The sequence below is a fragment of the Oreochromis niloticus genome, linkage group LG13 (genome assembly GCF_001858045.2).
Source record: "Oreochromis niloticus isolate F11D_XX linkage group LG13, O_niloticus_UMD_NMBU, whole genome shotgun sequence".
Taxonomy (NCBI): Eukaryota; Metazoa; Chordata; class Actinopteri; order Cichliformes; family Cichlidae; genus Oreochromis; species Oreochromis niloticus.
In genome coordinates, this window is record NC_031978.2 from 3,119,892 (window position 1) to 3,136,622 (window position 16,731).

A 16,731-nucleotide genomic window follows, 5' to 3' on the forward strand; every position below is an offset into this window, starting at 1 on the left:
GTAGGATTCGTCACGTCATCACTTAATAATCGTATTTCATTTTTATTTAAAATGTTGATGTAACTGAATTAGTAATTAGAATCACAGGTAGCACCATCAGGGCAGAAAGAGGCATTATTCAGTAGTGGAATGAAGTAATAGTTATGAAAACGGTACTGAATGTAATGTATTTTCAGTCCTCATATTTCTGTAACTTGGTGGACAAATTTTGTATTTTCATTATTGTTGCCTGACCTATATTTTACAATTACCAGCATGTGTCCTCATCGACATATTGGAAGAGGTTGTTCTACACGAAGGGGATACAGCATCTTCAAAGTGGCTCTGGTGTGCTCCATGTTCAGAGACCTTGTGTCTACTGAATATTTCAGAAGACGAGCACACTTCAAGTGGCTTCACAGTAAGGGCTGCAGTAAATTATGAAATTATTATATGTACAGTTTTTTTTCCACTGGCAGCATGTAAATGTTTTTTGTTTAGTTTTTTTTGCTTGTGCTTTACACAGGCGTCTGCTCATGGAGCAGGTTCTCAGAAAAGTACAGAACATTATTTTAACATGTACACAATTGAGATCTGCCTTCAATGTGGAGATCAGTACAAACACTGCCCCTGAGGTATAAAACACTGTATAATCTTATATTGTTGTCATTACAAACAATGAAAATCTCACTGATGCATGACATGATGAAAACCATGCTGCTTGGAGCCCTTTCTTCTCTCTGTTTGATTTTTTATTTTTTTTATTTTTTTTTGGTATTACAGGATATGTTGGCACAGGTAAAAGAGGACAACTACGGGCATTTTATTCGGGGAGAGAGGCGCCCAGGCTACTGCAGCCACATTTGCATGCACCTGAACAACACACACACACACACACACACACACACACAGGTTTTAGTGACAGGGTTCCCCATTTGTGGTTCCCCCACATGTTGGTTTGTGTTCTGATACCTGTGTTCATTTGTGACAATTTTTGCTAATTCTTGTGTTTTTGGTTATCACCGGTTTCTTTTCATTGTTTGTTTAATTTCTTTTGCCCTCTGTGGCCTGTCCTCGGTGGAGTTCTTTGTTACTGCTTACTAGCCAAGAAGTCATAATGAGCAGTGTTTTGTTTAATGTTGTTTAAAATTACATTTATGAAATATATCTGGGTTGTAACACATCCTCTCTACCTGTATCTGTTGTTCATGTTCTTGAAAATCTGTTGTTTGTGTTCAGTATTGTTACAGTAAACCTGTCAATCTGCTGTATTATGATGGTGCATTTTCAGCTTTCATATCAAAATATAGCCTAGTGTGTATAAAAACTTGTAATATGTCACGTGAAAATTCATGAGCCAGATCAAGTGTTTTCTGACAATTGACAGTGAGGAGTGGACATCATCATAACTACTCTTCTTTTTTTTTTTTTTTTTTTTTTTTCTTTTTTAAACCTGTCCCGTTTGGTTCTTTTGCCATCAGAATTATTGTCTAAAGGCGAAGAAAGATGCCCAACGGATTTACTTTACCAAATGGACCATCCCAGCCTTGCCGTAATGGTCCATTTGATTCACCTTTTATTATTTATTTTATTTTGACTTGCTGAATACGGGACAGACTAGACTGGTGGAAAGAAAGGGGAGAAAGAAAGAGGGAAAGAAAAACAGCTGAGAAGAGGGACGGGGGAGAAGGGCAAAAACCAAAAACCAACAGAATAAGCAGACAAAAAATACATATATCGATCACCTGGATCACCTGTTGAGAAAGAAAAAAAGAAAGCAAGCAGAAGAAAACGAGAGTAATAAACAACATCACAATGATATATGGGAATATGACAGTAAATACTAAATATTAAACATTATTGTGCAGCACGTAGGATCGACAGCGCACAGTGTGCTTTGAGGTAGGAGCCAAAAAGGGTGTAGTTTGTGTGTGTGATCACCCGTGTGTGCACCTGTGAGCATGAACGCGCTTGTTTTTAAAAGGTTCCTTCATGTAATGATCTGCTAGAGGGTGTGGGGGGCCACTGCCCCGTCCTCCAGGGCATGAAGCAGGTATGGAGGAGATCAAAACTCCAGACATCCAGAGGCCCCCAGAACACAAGAGACCAAGGAAGACCAACAGAGGGGCAGCCGCGCCACTATCCCAGAAAGAGCTGAGGAGAGTCCCAGATGAGGGGTCACTCAGCAGCCGCGGAGCAGAAGCCGGGGGGGTTGCAGTGACGTGCCCGTGAGCTCCGCCGGCAGCCAGCTGTGCCTGAGTGACCGAGCCCCGGGCTGAGAGGCCGAGGGCACCCCATCCCCGAAGTGGCCCGAGCGAGCCCCAGGCTCCAGGCCCCGATAAGCAGCCGCCAAGGAGTGAGCCGGTGGGTACCTGGGCGCCCACCCCCGGACACAAAGAACCACCAACGCACCGATGTCACCAACGCACCGATGTCATCATAACTACTCCAATCAATCCTCTCCACACAAACAATCATAAACACACTCAACTATCAATAAATCAAATTTTACACCCATTTGTAATGACGCTAATTCAGTTTACAATACGGATCATTCGCTTGGTCAGCAGGGGGCGGTATCATCGTACACTGGGAGTAAAATGATCGGGTAGTGACTGTCCGTGTCACTACCCGATCCGTACCGGAAACACCTATCGGTACCCCGCCTGCGTGAAAGGTGTCTACTTCCGGTCGAAGCGTTTTACGATAGTTATGGGTCAGAGTATCTGTTAAGATGTTAAGAATAACAAGTATCTCTTAAAATGTTTCCAATAATAAAACATTTCAATATAATGTAGACAAAAACGAAAAATAAAAAGTTACGGATCAGGACTCTCGATCCTTACTGCGCATGTGCAAAGTCGGACCGTATGGAGGACCACAAGAGCCATGCGCATCGAAATAAAAAATTATGTGCTTAAATAAAGAATTGTAGAATAAAATCTGCATTTGTAAATTCATTTTTGAACTCCAATTTAATAAACTGATTTTTAAAATGCTTTTTAAGTCTTCTTTTCAAAAAACAATTTCGAATCGCACTTTAATAAACTGCATTTCAAAAGCCATTTCCCTTGCCTGTTCGTTCAGATTGCACAACACTGGACATTATATTTCTTCATTTCCATTTAATACTTGTACAGCTGCTGTTATTGTGTGTATATATATATTTCTTCATACATTCTTATATATTTCTATACTGTGTATTTTGTTGTACAGTTATTTCATTTTCAACTTTAATTTAAATATTTTATTTTATTCTTTCCCAGTTAAATATACCCTTCATTCTAATTTGTGTTGTACAGTTATTTCATTTTTAACTTTAATTTTTATATTTTATTCCTTCCTAGTTAAATTTACCCTTTTTAATTTTCATATTTATTTCCTATCTTATTCATAGCCTTTTCTTTAGGTCACGAGCAGTTGTGTAAGCATTTCACTGCATATCGTGTACTGTGTATGACTGTGTATGAGACAAATAAAATTTGAATTTGAATTCCAAATCCAAGGCAAGGTTAGTGCTACAGTCACAGACAATGTGAGCAATTTTGTAAAATCTGATCAATAATGATAACAATAATAACAACAAAAATATATATACACACACACACTTCAAAACTACTGCACACAATAGTTTTGCACCTGAGCACTTTACTCATCACTTAAATCACTTTTCACTGGATTATCAACATCTCACAGTTTCTGGTTTACAAGTTTTACTGTTTATGTTTGTTTGTATTTACTTTTGTGAATAGCTGCTGTAGGATGTTGTTTATTTATATTTAAACATTGCACTGTCTATTGTGCTTGGAAGCATGTTATCTGACTGTTGCACACTAATATTGTATATAACCAGTTGTGCAAATAAGTGGACCGCAGTTGCACATTTACTGTCAAACTAAAGGACATGTACCACATAAGAACTTGCCATGGGTGTTTGCGTACATATAAAAAAAAGGCACTGTTTTTGTCCGCCAGAGTGGGATTTTCACGGCATATTCTACACCAGCGGTCCCCAACCTTTTTTGCGCCACAGACCGGTTTATGCCCGACAATATTTTCACGGACCGGCAACAAGGTGTCGCGGATAAATACAACAAAATAAAACTAGTGCCGGTACCGAAAAAAAGAAGATTTATTCATAACACACGTGAAAAGACCCAGGAAAACCGAGTTAACGATAAAAACGATAAAATAACGCTGAAAACCGATAAAAACCCTGAAAACCATACATTTCACACCTGAGCCTCAACTCTCGCGGCCCAGTACCAAACAACTCACGGACCGGTACCGGTCCGAGGCCCGGGGGTTGGGGACCGCTGTTCTACACCACATCTCTGTGCGTTCATTATTTGTTTGAAGCCAGCTCACCTCCTGCAACCACTTTTCAGAGAATACGCTTCTTTTGCGATTCAGACTCCTGACATTTCTTTGGAGGTGGAGGAACACCAAAGTAATTGCTTAAAGCAACTTGCTTCTTCAACATCTTTAAGAGTTCCAAACAAATGTCTGTCCTCCTCCAGAAAATCTTATTTACTCGAACGTGCGTTGCAACTTTTATCTTTTGCGCGTCTTTTATTTTAACAGCAAATGCGCACCTGCGGATCACTTATGTGCACCCCTGTATATAACAGCAGCTTACTATCTCACCTGATTCCTCCTTCCATGACTTGATTGAGCCATGTTTCAATTACATTTCAATTAAATTAAATACCCATGTTTTCATAAAAATATAAATGTATTAATGAAAAATAATTTCAGTCAAAGTATACTGAAACAAACATTTTAGGCATTTCAATAAAGTTAAATAATTTCTGCTGTTTACAAATTCAAAGCCACAGACTGCCAAATTGTGAATAGAACTATGATTTCACTGTTTCACATATCTCCTCTATCCTCCTGCTCCTATCACTCCTCTGAAGATGAGTTCAGCCAATGGCGGGCTCATCACAGCACAAGGGGAGGTGGAGTATTTGTGGTTGCATTAGAATTTACATAGCTATGAGTTTTCAAATAACTCATTACTGTTTGTATTTTATACTTAAAATTATCATTTTTGTTTTTGCTGTCAAACAGACACTTAATTCTGATGTTATTAACCACAATTTCGAAAAATAAATATTTTCCTCAAACCGTTTCTGGTATTTATGCAGCCCATTTGCATTGTGTCTACATGAACTTGTATTGTAAATGCTAGATTCTAATAATCACAGATCACTACACTGACTATTACTGACATTAAATTTAAATTTATTTTTCAGTTTTCTGCTGTAAAGAAAGTGAAGACAGGGAAACAACGTGTTCTCCTTAAAAATCTGCAGCTAAAGGAGATAAGTTTTATATTGAAAATAGTTAAACTAATGTGACAAATTTCACATTGCTGGTATAGAATGTATGAGGCTGTGGGCTTTTTTTCCCCCCATTTACTGGACTTGTTATTATTTAATTAATAAATCTTTAATGCTGTCATGTTTGTGATTTCAGGATGGTTATACCATGACAATCTGCCTCTGGCGGGAGGCAAACGTTTACAATTTGAACGTGGGAGACCACATCAGCCTCTCCCACATGAAGTGGAGCCAGTCCTCGTATGGCTTACAGCTGCACAGCATTTACAAGGATTGAGGTATGAAGAAGCTACAAAAACAAATGTTTAGAAATAGGTTTTCAGATTTGACATAATATTATATATCATCATTGTTGTCTCCACAACAGAAATGCCAAACCAGCTGGAGGTTTTGCTGGAGAATGGACAAAACCTGTACATTGACCGTGAGCTGTGGAGTCCCTTTGATAAAGAACTAGAGGAGGCAATGGTCAAAGTTAATGTTAAAATGAAGGGGAAGCAAATTGTACAGATTAAAAAAAAAAATCAGTGTGAATAATTTGAACAAAATGTACAGTTCCTTTGTTCAGTTTCTTCGAAAATATGACAGATTGTATTTTATAAATTAAAAAGAATGACGTTCAGTATTTATAATTTTTAATGACATTTTGTTAAGCTCTGTACGATAGTTAACAGTTAGAGTATTTTCCAATGTTAAATATTTATATTTTAAAAATTCTAATAATCTTATACTTGTGTTTGTTTTGAATTTTTGGAACGCTGGAAGACTAGAAATGTTTTTCTTTTAAAAAGAATAATAACAGAACAGATCAAGGCTTAATGTTTTATTTTGTAGATAATAAAGGGGGCAGGTCTATCAACAGTATTTTATTTGTACCTTTTGAAAAAGCCAACAAATTCCTTTCATTATTCATTTTAACACATTCCTGCTCTTTTAATTTTTAATTCCAATAATTGTGGAAGGGCAAAATGATGAACTCGAGATTTCTGGGTGGATATGATATCAATTAGAATAGAAAAGAATAGAATAATTCTTTAATTGTCCCACAAGGGGAAATTTGGTTGTATCAGCAGCACACAAAAAAAAAAAAAAAAAAAAAGTAGTATGCATCACGTGATAGAGCGGCTGTGGCGTGCATGACCTGTCAGCAGTCTGGTTGAGTATTTGGAGCGTTGCTACCAAACCGGCATTTCATCTCCGAGGAAGTTATCCCAGAGAGAAGTAAAGCAAGTGTGTAAGTTCATCTCTGAATGTTTGTAAAGCATTCCCACGTTAAGATTAACCACCGATATATGGAGCGACTGCATCTTCTCTCCCCCTCCCTCTTCTACTTCAATCATGAAACTGATTAATGATCAGCTGACTAGTGATGGGATTTCCGGCTCTTTTTAGAGATCTGGCTCTTTCTCTCACGGCGAGCGAGATGAGCCGTGTGGAGAGGATAAAGGAGGATCCAATAGCAGGCAGTTGTGAAGGTGTAAAGGTGATTTATTGAATACCAAGCACAGGGAGGATATGGCAAACGAAGATAAACCAAACTATACTGGAAATAACTAAGCTACTGAACACAAACCAGGACATGAACATGAAGGAAGGTAGATGACAGTACATGAAGGTGACAGCAGGGAGAACACACAGACGAAGCACAGTGGATACACAGACGGACCAGCAACTACAATGACAGAAGACGCGACTTAAATACACACAGAGAAACACAGGGAGATTACACACAGGTGGTGGACACAGCTGGGAGTAATTAACGAGATGAGGGAGGTAAAACTGAACACACTCACATGAGACGCAGACCTTCACATTAAAACAGGAAACAAGAAACACTACACAAGAACGCAGACACGACACTGAGACAGACAGAATATAACACATAGAACTCAATGCTAAACATGAGACACAGCCAAAGAACAATCCATAAACATGAATAAACAGAATATAGAATAAAAATAATAACCAACAAATCACAAGGTAACAAAACGATCATTTATGAGCAAACCAAAACATAATAAACTTAGAATGCTGAGCCGTGACACTTTCGGCTCGGCTCACTAAAAAGAGCCGGCTCTTACGGCTCCGAACCGGCTCTTCAGGTTGTTTTGTTGCTTTAATTAATTAATTATTAACAATAATATAAAATTATGCACAAAAGGAATTACTAATGTAAAAAAAGTGTTTTTATTTATATATGTTTATATATATAAATATATGCGGTGGCCCTTAGAGACAAAGCACGTACAAACTCCAAAACACATTTCTAGCGTTAACTGAACTTCCAAAAAAGAGCTACCTAGATCACCTAAATTACACAATTGAAAGCATATGTGTATTGTTTGTGTATTCATAAACAAGCAATCATATATATTCAAATAATTTTAAAAAAAAGTTCATTTACCTGTTACTACCACACACCAAATCCGGTCGTTGATACTTCCTGGCTTGTGTAGCCACTAGGTAACAAAAGCTCAACACTGCGCCCTAGCATCCTGGAGCACTTCTGTTGTGTTTTGTATGTGCTTCTGAGTTTTTACGTGTTTTGGAGTTTGTACGTGCTTCAGTGTTTGTATGTGCTTAGGAGTTTGTATGTGTTTTGAAGTTGTTGGTTTGTTTGTTTTTCCATAACTTGTGAATCTGCAAATATACACATTCTGTATTTTTCATATGAAAGAAACTATACTGTGGTGGGGCTTGCTTATTTCTTGTTTTTGATTTATGTACGTTTTGTTTTGTTTTGCTTTACTTTTGTTTCATATGTTGTTTAATTTAAGACTAAAAGAAAATTAAATGAATGAGAGGTAAAACTTGAGGGGGTAGGGACAAATAAGTAAATACTTCTGCCTACTCCTTTTCAAACAAATAATGAAATGATATTTTGTAATGATTGTGAAGGCACATGTTTGAAATGTTTGAAATAAAAATGAACTGAACTGAACTGAAGTTCGTACGTGTTTTGGAGTTTGTACGTGCTTTGTCTCTAGGGGCCACCATAAATATACTTTATTTATTCACTCCACATGAAATGTAATAAATAAATCATATAATACTAAAAATAACTATTTACATTTTAAACTTTTAACTATTTAAATTTCCAGCTTTTTCCTTTTAAGCAAATTCAAAGTCAAATAACACAATTAAATATAAATTAAAATATGAAAACAAAAAGATGCATATTCTCTGTCATATGGGCCTGCATGAATAAACTTTCTGAATCCTTTATCATTACTATACCTTTCTAATGTGACCTTGTTGTCCCTGGCTCTCTTTCTCGGTCTTTCACTCCCGCTCTTTTCCTGTGCTACTGCGAGTGTAACCGCCGCCCCTCACCCCTCTCCCCAATGTAAGGCACAAGGCTCACGTGTGGAGTGAAGCGGGGAAAAAAGTGCGAGAGACAGGGTGAAAGAAAGGGAAAAAAGTGACGAATCCTACTTCCGGGCCTAAAGTAGTCTGCGTTTAATATGGCTTTTGTGTTGTTAACATGTTTAATGCTTTGTATTTTCTTCTATTTAATCTCAAAAAGCTCCTAAAAACAGTCAGTGATCACTGTTGACCTCCCTTGGCTTTTATTACCGCTAATCATTTATTTAAGCTCAGTTTTTAAAAGCTTACGACGTAACTACAGCCCAGCCCATGCAGCAGTATATGAATGACTAACCTCGTATTGTGGATGGATAATTTCAGTTGTTCTCCCGGCTGAAGTTTAGTCCTTTTACAGCATCCTGCCATGCGATTACATTTGTTCCTGACCACCGAGAACACTCACGTTAACTTTTATCGAGTGGGAAAAAAGTTAGCTTGTTTATATTATGCTAACATAGCTGTGTCGCTAGCGGTCACGTAGCACATCATTATATACCAGCTAGCCAAACTTCAGTAACCCTACAAACGTCACTGCTGTTTAGTTTTCTGTCTTCATTTATGTTGGAAGTGATAGCAGAGCTGTACGTTTTAATCTGTTTCCAACACCCCACAGTCAGGACATGCTATATTGTATTTAGATGGAAGCTAGCGAGCTAACTTCCTGCTAACTTCTAACGCCGTTAAATGTCATAAATTCCGTTTTCATGGATGCCTGGATGTTAAACTCAATTGTTACACCTGGTAGAGCACAACGCTGATCATTTTATTATAGATGAAAGAATTTAGACAGTTTTGCTGCAGTGACTTATGGACTTGCAGTGGAGTTTGGGCCCAGACATGGCTAATAACGTCAGACTTAAAGACCGGATAGGAAACCTGGCCAGAGGACATCTGATTCCTGAAATATCTGCAGGGTTTTTTTATTGTTTGTTTTACACAATTAAATAATTGACAAAAATACAAAATTAAATAGATTGAAGATTTACAGCTGTGGATTCATTTAAAGTGGTACTTTCTAGTCAGCAGGCTGATGTATGAATGAAATAATATATGTACAGTTACAGAAATTTTCTCTATTGCTGCATAAATTTAGTCTAAATCTCATCCCATTTTACTAATGTACTTGCAGCTCAAGACTTGGGCCCTCTCAGGAGGAAGATGTGGAAGTCAGGAGCAAAGCTATTCAGGGGGCTAGCCAGAAGGTCAGCAACAGAGTCACTCTGGTGGCTGAGGAGGCGTCAGTGTCGACGGTGACAGCAAACCTTACGAGGCCTAGTTGGATGCTGCAATAAAGCAAGCAATAAAGAGTCTCTGGTGGCGAGTCTCGGGCGGACAATGGTGCCCTCGTTACTTGAGTGGGGGTTATTTACCACAGAGGAAGCAGAAGCTGGAGACACTTCTTTTCCATTCCTCAGTCATCGTCTCACTGTCAAATCTTCTGTTTATGATCTTCTGATCTTCTGTTAATCAATCTAATCAAAAAGTTCACTGCCTTCTCTCCTAGACATCTAGGAGGTGCTTCATCTGGACCAACTGCCTTCTGCCTTTCCACTCTTTATCCTCTTTGTGTCTTCCCTCACTTTCTCCTTACTAAACCTCTCCACTTCCTCATTCTGTAACTGTCCTCTATCCATTCCTCTTCTTTTTCCACCTTTACTTTTTACTACATTTCCATCTTTATCCTCAATCGCCCGGACGCATTGCACATCTTTTCAGCTCAATTTCACTCCTAACCCACTGATAAAAACAAACAAACCGTACAAGTCCTCTTTTTCTTAGTGTCCAACTTCACATGCAGCTCACTGTAAAGCTCGTCCTTTGCCACTACTTTTTTTGGTGTACACATAGCTTCTGTCTATTTTATTCATCTTCCATCTCACTTTTTCTTTGCTAACCTCTTACTTTGAATACCGTATTTTTCGAACCATAAGGCGCACCAGGTTATAGGGTGCACTGTCGATGAACGGGTCTGTTTTCATATATAAGGTGCACCGGATTATAAGGCACATTAAATGAAACAAAACAGTCACATAAGTCAAACTTTACTTAACTCATTCTTCTTGCTTCTTCCACTTCCGTACCATTGATTCATTAATGTTGAATTCTCTCGCAGCTGCTGTATACCCAAGTTGTTGCAGTATATTAATGACTAACCTCGTATTGTGGATGGATTATCTCCGTTGTTCTCCTGACTGAAGTTTGGTCCATTTACAGCATCCTGACATGCGATTGCATTTGTCCCTCGTTAACTTTTATCGAGTGGAAAAAAGTTAGTATTCATCCTCCAGCTTCACTGTGTTTATGTTATGCTAACATAGCTGTGTTGCTAGCGAGCACGTAGCACATCATTATATACCAGCTAGCCCAACTTCAATAACCTTACAAAAGTCACTGCTGTTTAAATTAAAGCATTTTAAGTGCGCCTTATAGTGCTGAAAATACGTTACTTCCTTGTACTTAATTTCAAAGACCTTCTTGGCAGTTTACTTCAGCAGTATAGGTGTACTTTTCCAGTCACCTGCTGACTCTTCCCGACCACTCAGTCTGTCTGAACTCCTCCCTGAACTCTGCACAACATTCTTCCATCTTAAATTTAACCTTCTGCACATGCTCATCTGTGCTCAGATTCCTCTACTGTTATACACCATCCTATAATCCTCTTCTTGAATTACATGTTCCCCACAGCCATCTGCCTTTTTGCATTACCCACCATTGAAGTCTGTTCCAAACACCACTTTCATCTCCTTTGGACACTCTCCACTGTCTCTTCTAACTGGCAGAAAGCTTCTGCACACTGTAGTTACAGTACCATGTTATTTTTGTCACTTACATCTCAGTCCTCTCGAACACTGTTTGAAACTGCAAGATAAAAACTGATAATCACCGGGGTGATCAGTGATCATTAAGTAACCTCTGAGGGCTAAATATACTTGTGGTACAACACATGCAGTAACACAGCAATGACAGAGTCAGTGGTGTGAAAATGAATGTCTTCACAAGGGTTTTAAAAAACACAACTTGGTTGTTGAAAATTTCAACCAAGAAATGCAAAAAAAAGGCATCATAGACAAAAAGGTTTGATGTCAGCTTTACTTTTACTTCATTTTTATTTGTTTAAAGTACCATGTTAACAGTAATATGGAGAAGCTTTCTGCTGCAACGCAATTTTGACCATTATCAAATTTATAAGCTTCACATTCAGCTGGTGTAACATCTATACTGTGTTTTAAATATTACAGTATTACAGATTCAGTTTTTTGACTTAAACAAGCTGTTCATTTCCTCAAAATAAAACATTTTTCTAGTTTTTTCACTGTTTCCTGATGTGCTTGAGACTGCAGGGATGCTTTACATGAAGGTTATAGTGGGATTGCTCATTTTAAACTAAACAACACTGCGAACTGAAAATACAAAATGTTTGCACTCTAAATAAAACATCCAACTACTCTATGCTGTGAGTGTGACAGTTTGTTATTGGGGGTGGGGTGCAAAGTATGTAACTGCAACTTCCCTGTTCAAGGCAAACTTGTCATATTGCAGCTTTTACCCATCCGCTGAACTAGATGCAGTCCTGAGGTAAGTAAATACAACATTTACACATTATTTCTGTCATAATCTCAGGGTTTTTCAGGGAGTCTGTTTTATCCATTTATGGTGTCTCTGTTGTTGGTAATGTTTTAAATTCTGCTTATTTAGTCTTCTCTGTTTCTCATTGTTGTTTATTGTTTAGGCAAATTTTCATGTGTTCTGTGTCTTCATTGTGGTTTGTATTTAACAAATTTAGTTACTTATCAGTGTTCATTTTGTTGATTAGTTGTTTGTCTTCCATGTCTTGCTAATAATTTTGCTTCCTCCTCGTCTCCTATAGAGTACCATTTTGTTTCCTCTTTCCCTGGTTAGCCCTCTGTAGAGATGTAGTGTCAGTCTTCCCTCTGTCTTTGGATGCTGTGTCCCTCCTTGTTTAGTCCCTCAGTGATTATTTCCTTCACTACTCTCTTCTCTTTCCCTCAGCCTTCCCTGAGTCTGGTCCTGCCATAGGTTTCTACATGTTTAAAGGCAGTTTTTCCTTCATACTGTCACCAAGTGCTTGCTCATACGGGATCATCTAATTGTGGGTGTTACAGTGCCTTCAAGCAACAGATTTTGTAAACTGGTGCTATATAAATTCATTTCCTTCAGCTATCCTGAAGGAAACTTCAGAGGGAACCATTGATGTTCAAATGGTTCAGATTCAAATTGGCCTTCCACCCCTCTAACTCAGGCCAGACAACCAATTTGCACATCAGGACCACTACAGGCTTCTACCAATTTCCTCTGGCTTCCCCCTGCCTGCGCACAATTCACCAACATCAGCTCTGCAACACATTGACGACCTGTCCAGGGTGCAATGAATTAATTAAACTTTCTTTTCAGTAAAAAAGTGCTAATGACAGCTTTAAGAAAAAAGGTCAAACACCTACAGCATCAAAAACATGTTTCTGCGAGTCTAGATAAGAGTTTTGAATGGCTTCACTTGATATACCATATTGTACAAAAATACCAGCAGACTCTGAGGGGTTGAGTGGTATTCACTGAGCCAACCATGAACAATGTTAATCTGTTTCACAGTTTTTTTTCTTGTTGAAAAGGGAATAGAAGAATCTTTAACAGCAACTCCACAACACTGAGAGTCAGCCAGAGATGTGGGATGTCCCAAACGCTGTGCTGTGGATCAACATCTGTGTCTGCCTTCCTCTGACCATAATTTTCATTGTTTGTGTGTGTTATGTGGTACGAAATGATGCATTTACACACACACACACACACACACACAAATAAACTAGTTATTTATTTATTCCTTTTAGTATATTTTAATATTTCGTATGCAGATGTTCAATTATTGTGAGATCTGGAGACCATACCTTATGATTTACATAATTTTCAAACTTACTAAAAAAAAATTTGTTATTATTTATTCCTACCCTAAAAACTCCCAATTTTTCATACTACTATCAGGACAGAAATGTTTCATCCTAAAATACACATGACCTTTAGGATAACAACAATATGCTCCTGGACACCATAAATAAGAATGCATCTGCCCACTGCAGGTTCAGCATTTATGTTTCCTTGAATTTGTCACTCATTTTGTATCTGCAGAAAAACGGAAGCAGGTTGACACAATGTGACATCTGCTGTTCATTTGTTGTATTTGCGTTTTTGAGCTTCCTGGCTGTTCAGATCTTTCTGGTTATTGAGAACAGACTCTTTACTCTGCACTCAACATTGTGAGGAAAACTTGGCTGCTAAATTATGTCAACTTTTAAAGTAGATATGATGCACCAATCTCTCTCAAATTTACAGCTTTTTTTGTTGATTTAAGATACAACATAAAGTATTATGGCTTGTATATCAGGGGCAGTGTGGTGTTGATTCGATCCTGCTGCCTCACAGGAAGAAGCTTCTCAAATCTTCTTTTGTTAAATATTTTCTGCAGGGGCGAAGGGATCCTCTCACTGTCACGTATTACATAAATCTGCTCATCTCCAATCTGGTCCAACTCTGCATACTGTTTGTTTGGGTGGCACGACTGGATGGCACCACCTGTGCTGCATTAGCCCTCTTTAGTGTGACGGCGAATATTGACTTCAGCATTTGCATTGCTTTGGAAAGGTACCAATCTCTCTCTGTGTGTATTTGCATGTGTGTGAACACTCTCTTGTCCTGTCACATATCCATATGGGCATAAATATACTACGTTGTCATGCGATAATACAAAAATATCCGTCTGTCTCGTATTGCAGGTATTTTTTCATCACCTGTCCTTTCCTCGACTTCATCAGACAAACTAAGGGTTCTGTGTTGGTTTGCCTTCTAGTGTGGAGTGTTTGTATTATAACGGCCAGTCTTGCCATAGCCTTACAAGTGCTTTTACGTTTTGTAATTCATGCCCTTCTCCCTGCACCCCTGTTCATCTTCTTTATAGCTGGGACCACCAAAGCCCTGCCTGCTGCAACCTCAGTGTGCACTGAGGAAAAACGAAGAGTTGTAGCAACTCTGATTGTGTTGCTGTTTAAGTACTCACTGTTAAACTTACCTGCAGTCACTCTATTAGCTGTCAGTGTTCCCCCAAACTGCCATGTCAGTGACACCGCAGACATCATTTTGTTTGTGCTCATTCCTTTTGTGGACTTGTTTCTTTTTTTTCTTATGAGGAAAGGGCCCATTGACAGGCTGCTGGCATATCTGTGCTGCTGCAGTACGGACAACTCTGCAGCAGATGTCAGTAACAAATCATCAGTGTGAATGAGGGCAGCACAAAGATGTACATTCATGTATACGGACAAAGGAAAAGAGAAAATTGGGAGCAAAAGTTGAAGATGCTGAGAAATTAGAAAGTTAAGAAAACCACATTCTTTAAAAAAATATTGTGGTAATGTAAAGATCTGACAGTAGATTCAGCTCCAGGTCTTTGGAGAGCAGCTCTCAGCTGAAGCCTCTGACTGTAGAACACCTAGAATCCACTTTACAGTCAACCTGGAAGTAACAGGAAGCATTGCTTTGTTGAATAACTGCATACTGCCATAATCTCTTCAGAAGGTTTCTTACATTAAGATCAGGAAAACATAGAAAGCATCTTGATGTCTTTCCTCTTAGTTCACATTTTCATTTATATATTTTTTTTTAATTTTTATTGATTATAATATTGATGCCTCATATCCATCTTATTTTTAATGTGCAAATAATAAATTCAGCTAGATTCAGTGTTCAGTTATTTTGTATGTTTGTTTATTTACTTCCTGTATGTGTCCTTCAAGCATTTATGTTCTAGACCAATTTGGTTCCCAAATAATGGACAGGTTTTTGACAGGGCTCCCACACAAATGCAAAGCAGAGGTTGAAGCATTGCCAAAAAATGCTTCTAAACCAACTTCTTTCCAAGCCAAAGACCAGAACATATGATGAAGAATATCTTGCCTTTGGCTTCACCTGCACGACAGCTGTTGTTCCAATGTAGGTATCCCCGACAGAATTCTTTTCCCCTGCGTCAGGAGCACACGCTGGGCTCTCCAAATCACAGACAAACAGTATCCCACTTTTTATAACGACTAACTACTCCTGAAACTTTAGAGGCTTTAGCTCTTTATACAGTAAAGTTACAGGAAGATAAAGATAATTATAAGCCAAAATTGACAGTCATTTGTTAAAATAATCTTGTTCGATACCACGTGAGAACAATAAATATATAATTTTCTGTTGCAACCCTCAAACTGAATGGTAAAGTAAGGACACTTATTTTTCACGTTTTCACAAAACTAAAACAACACTACTTCCACGTCTAATTGTCTGTAATGGAGTCGGAGTAAACTGGATCCGCACTCCGTACTCAGCAAATGTTCGCGACGCAGGGGGAACCAATTTTGTCGGTCATACCGACCTTGGCACAACACTGATCCTGCCACAATTTGTTTCCCCAGTTCAAATCACAGACAAACAGTATCCCACAATTGTTTATGTTTTTAAACCCATTTTGCACAGAGGCATTTTTTGAAAAACGTATTGTTGAATTCTGATACAGTTATATGGACTTATACTGTAATATGTTGGTAGTTATTATGGCCTCTGTGTACATTTTTCTTAACGATTACAAGGTGCAGAAAATTATTTTTATTCTGCAGTATTTGCTGCTGTGACGTACATGATTATCATCATTTTTGAGTAATTTGTTTTCTGATTTATCTGTTTTGTTTATATGTTCTCTCTCTCTCTCTCACTGTATACATATATATATATATATATATATATGTATATGTATATATATACATATTGTATATCTTTTGTATATAAACGATAAACTTTCGTCTTCAGACAAAAATGAAATGACTTAAATTACTTAAAAATTCTGCCTGGTCTTGTGTCTCTGTGTTTCTGTAACATAAATAACGAGCCAACATTTTCCTCGTGACACCACCGATCAGCTCTGTGGACCCTCAGTTTACCTGTACACATCCATCTCACCTGTCAGCTGTTTAACACCTGCTGATGATTCAGGAAGCACGTC

General features: G+C 38.1%; 2 protein-coding genes across 2 annotated transcripts in view; one reads left to right on the forward strand and one right to left on the reverse strand.

Annotated features, from left to right (window-relative positions):
- The window catches only part of LOC106097166 (uncharacterized), a 48,229-nt gene that overhangs the window by 19,741 nt on the left and 11,757 nt on the right, over positions 1–16,731 (reverse strand). The window lies entirely within an intron of this gene.
- On the forward strand, positions 13,266–15,844 carry LOC102077693 (uncharacterized). Its single transcript, XM_019367009.2, has 3 exons — positions 13,266–13,460; positions 14,167–14,342; positions 14,474–15,844. The coding sequence occupies exons 1-3, from the start codon at positions 13,371–13,373 to the stop codon at positions 14,973–14,975; spliced, it is 768 nt and encodes a 255-aa protein (XP_019222554.1). The 5' UTR covers positions 13,266–13,370; the 3' UTR covers positions 14,976–15,844.

Excerpts from the sequence above, each read along its gene's own strand:
- LOC102077693 (XM_019367009.2), top strand. The coding sequence starts at position 13,371 with ATGTGGGATGTCCCAAACGCTGTGCTGTGGATCAACATCTGTGTCTGC. Across the intron at positions 13,461-14,166 it reads TTGTTTGTGTGTGTTATGTG|GGGCGAAGGGATCCTCTCAC; the intron begins GTACGAAATGAT and ends TATTTTCTGCAG. Across the intron at positions 14,343-14,473 it reads ATTTGCATTGCTTTGGAAAG|GTATTTTTTCATCACCTGTC; the intron begins GTACCAATCTCT and ends CTCGTATTGCAG.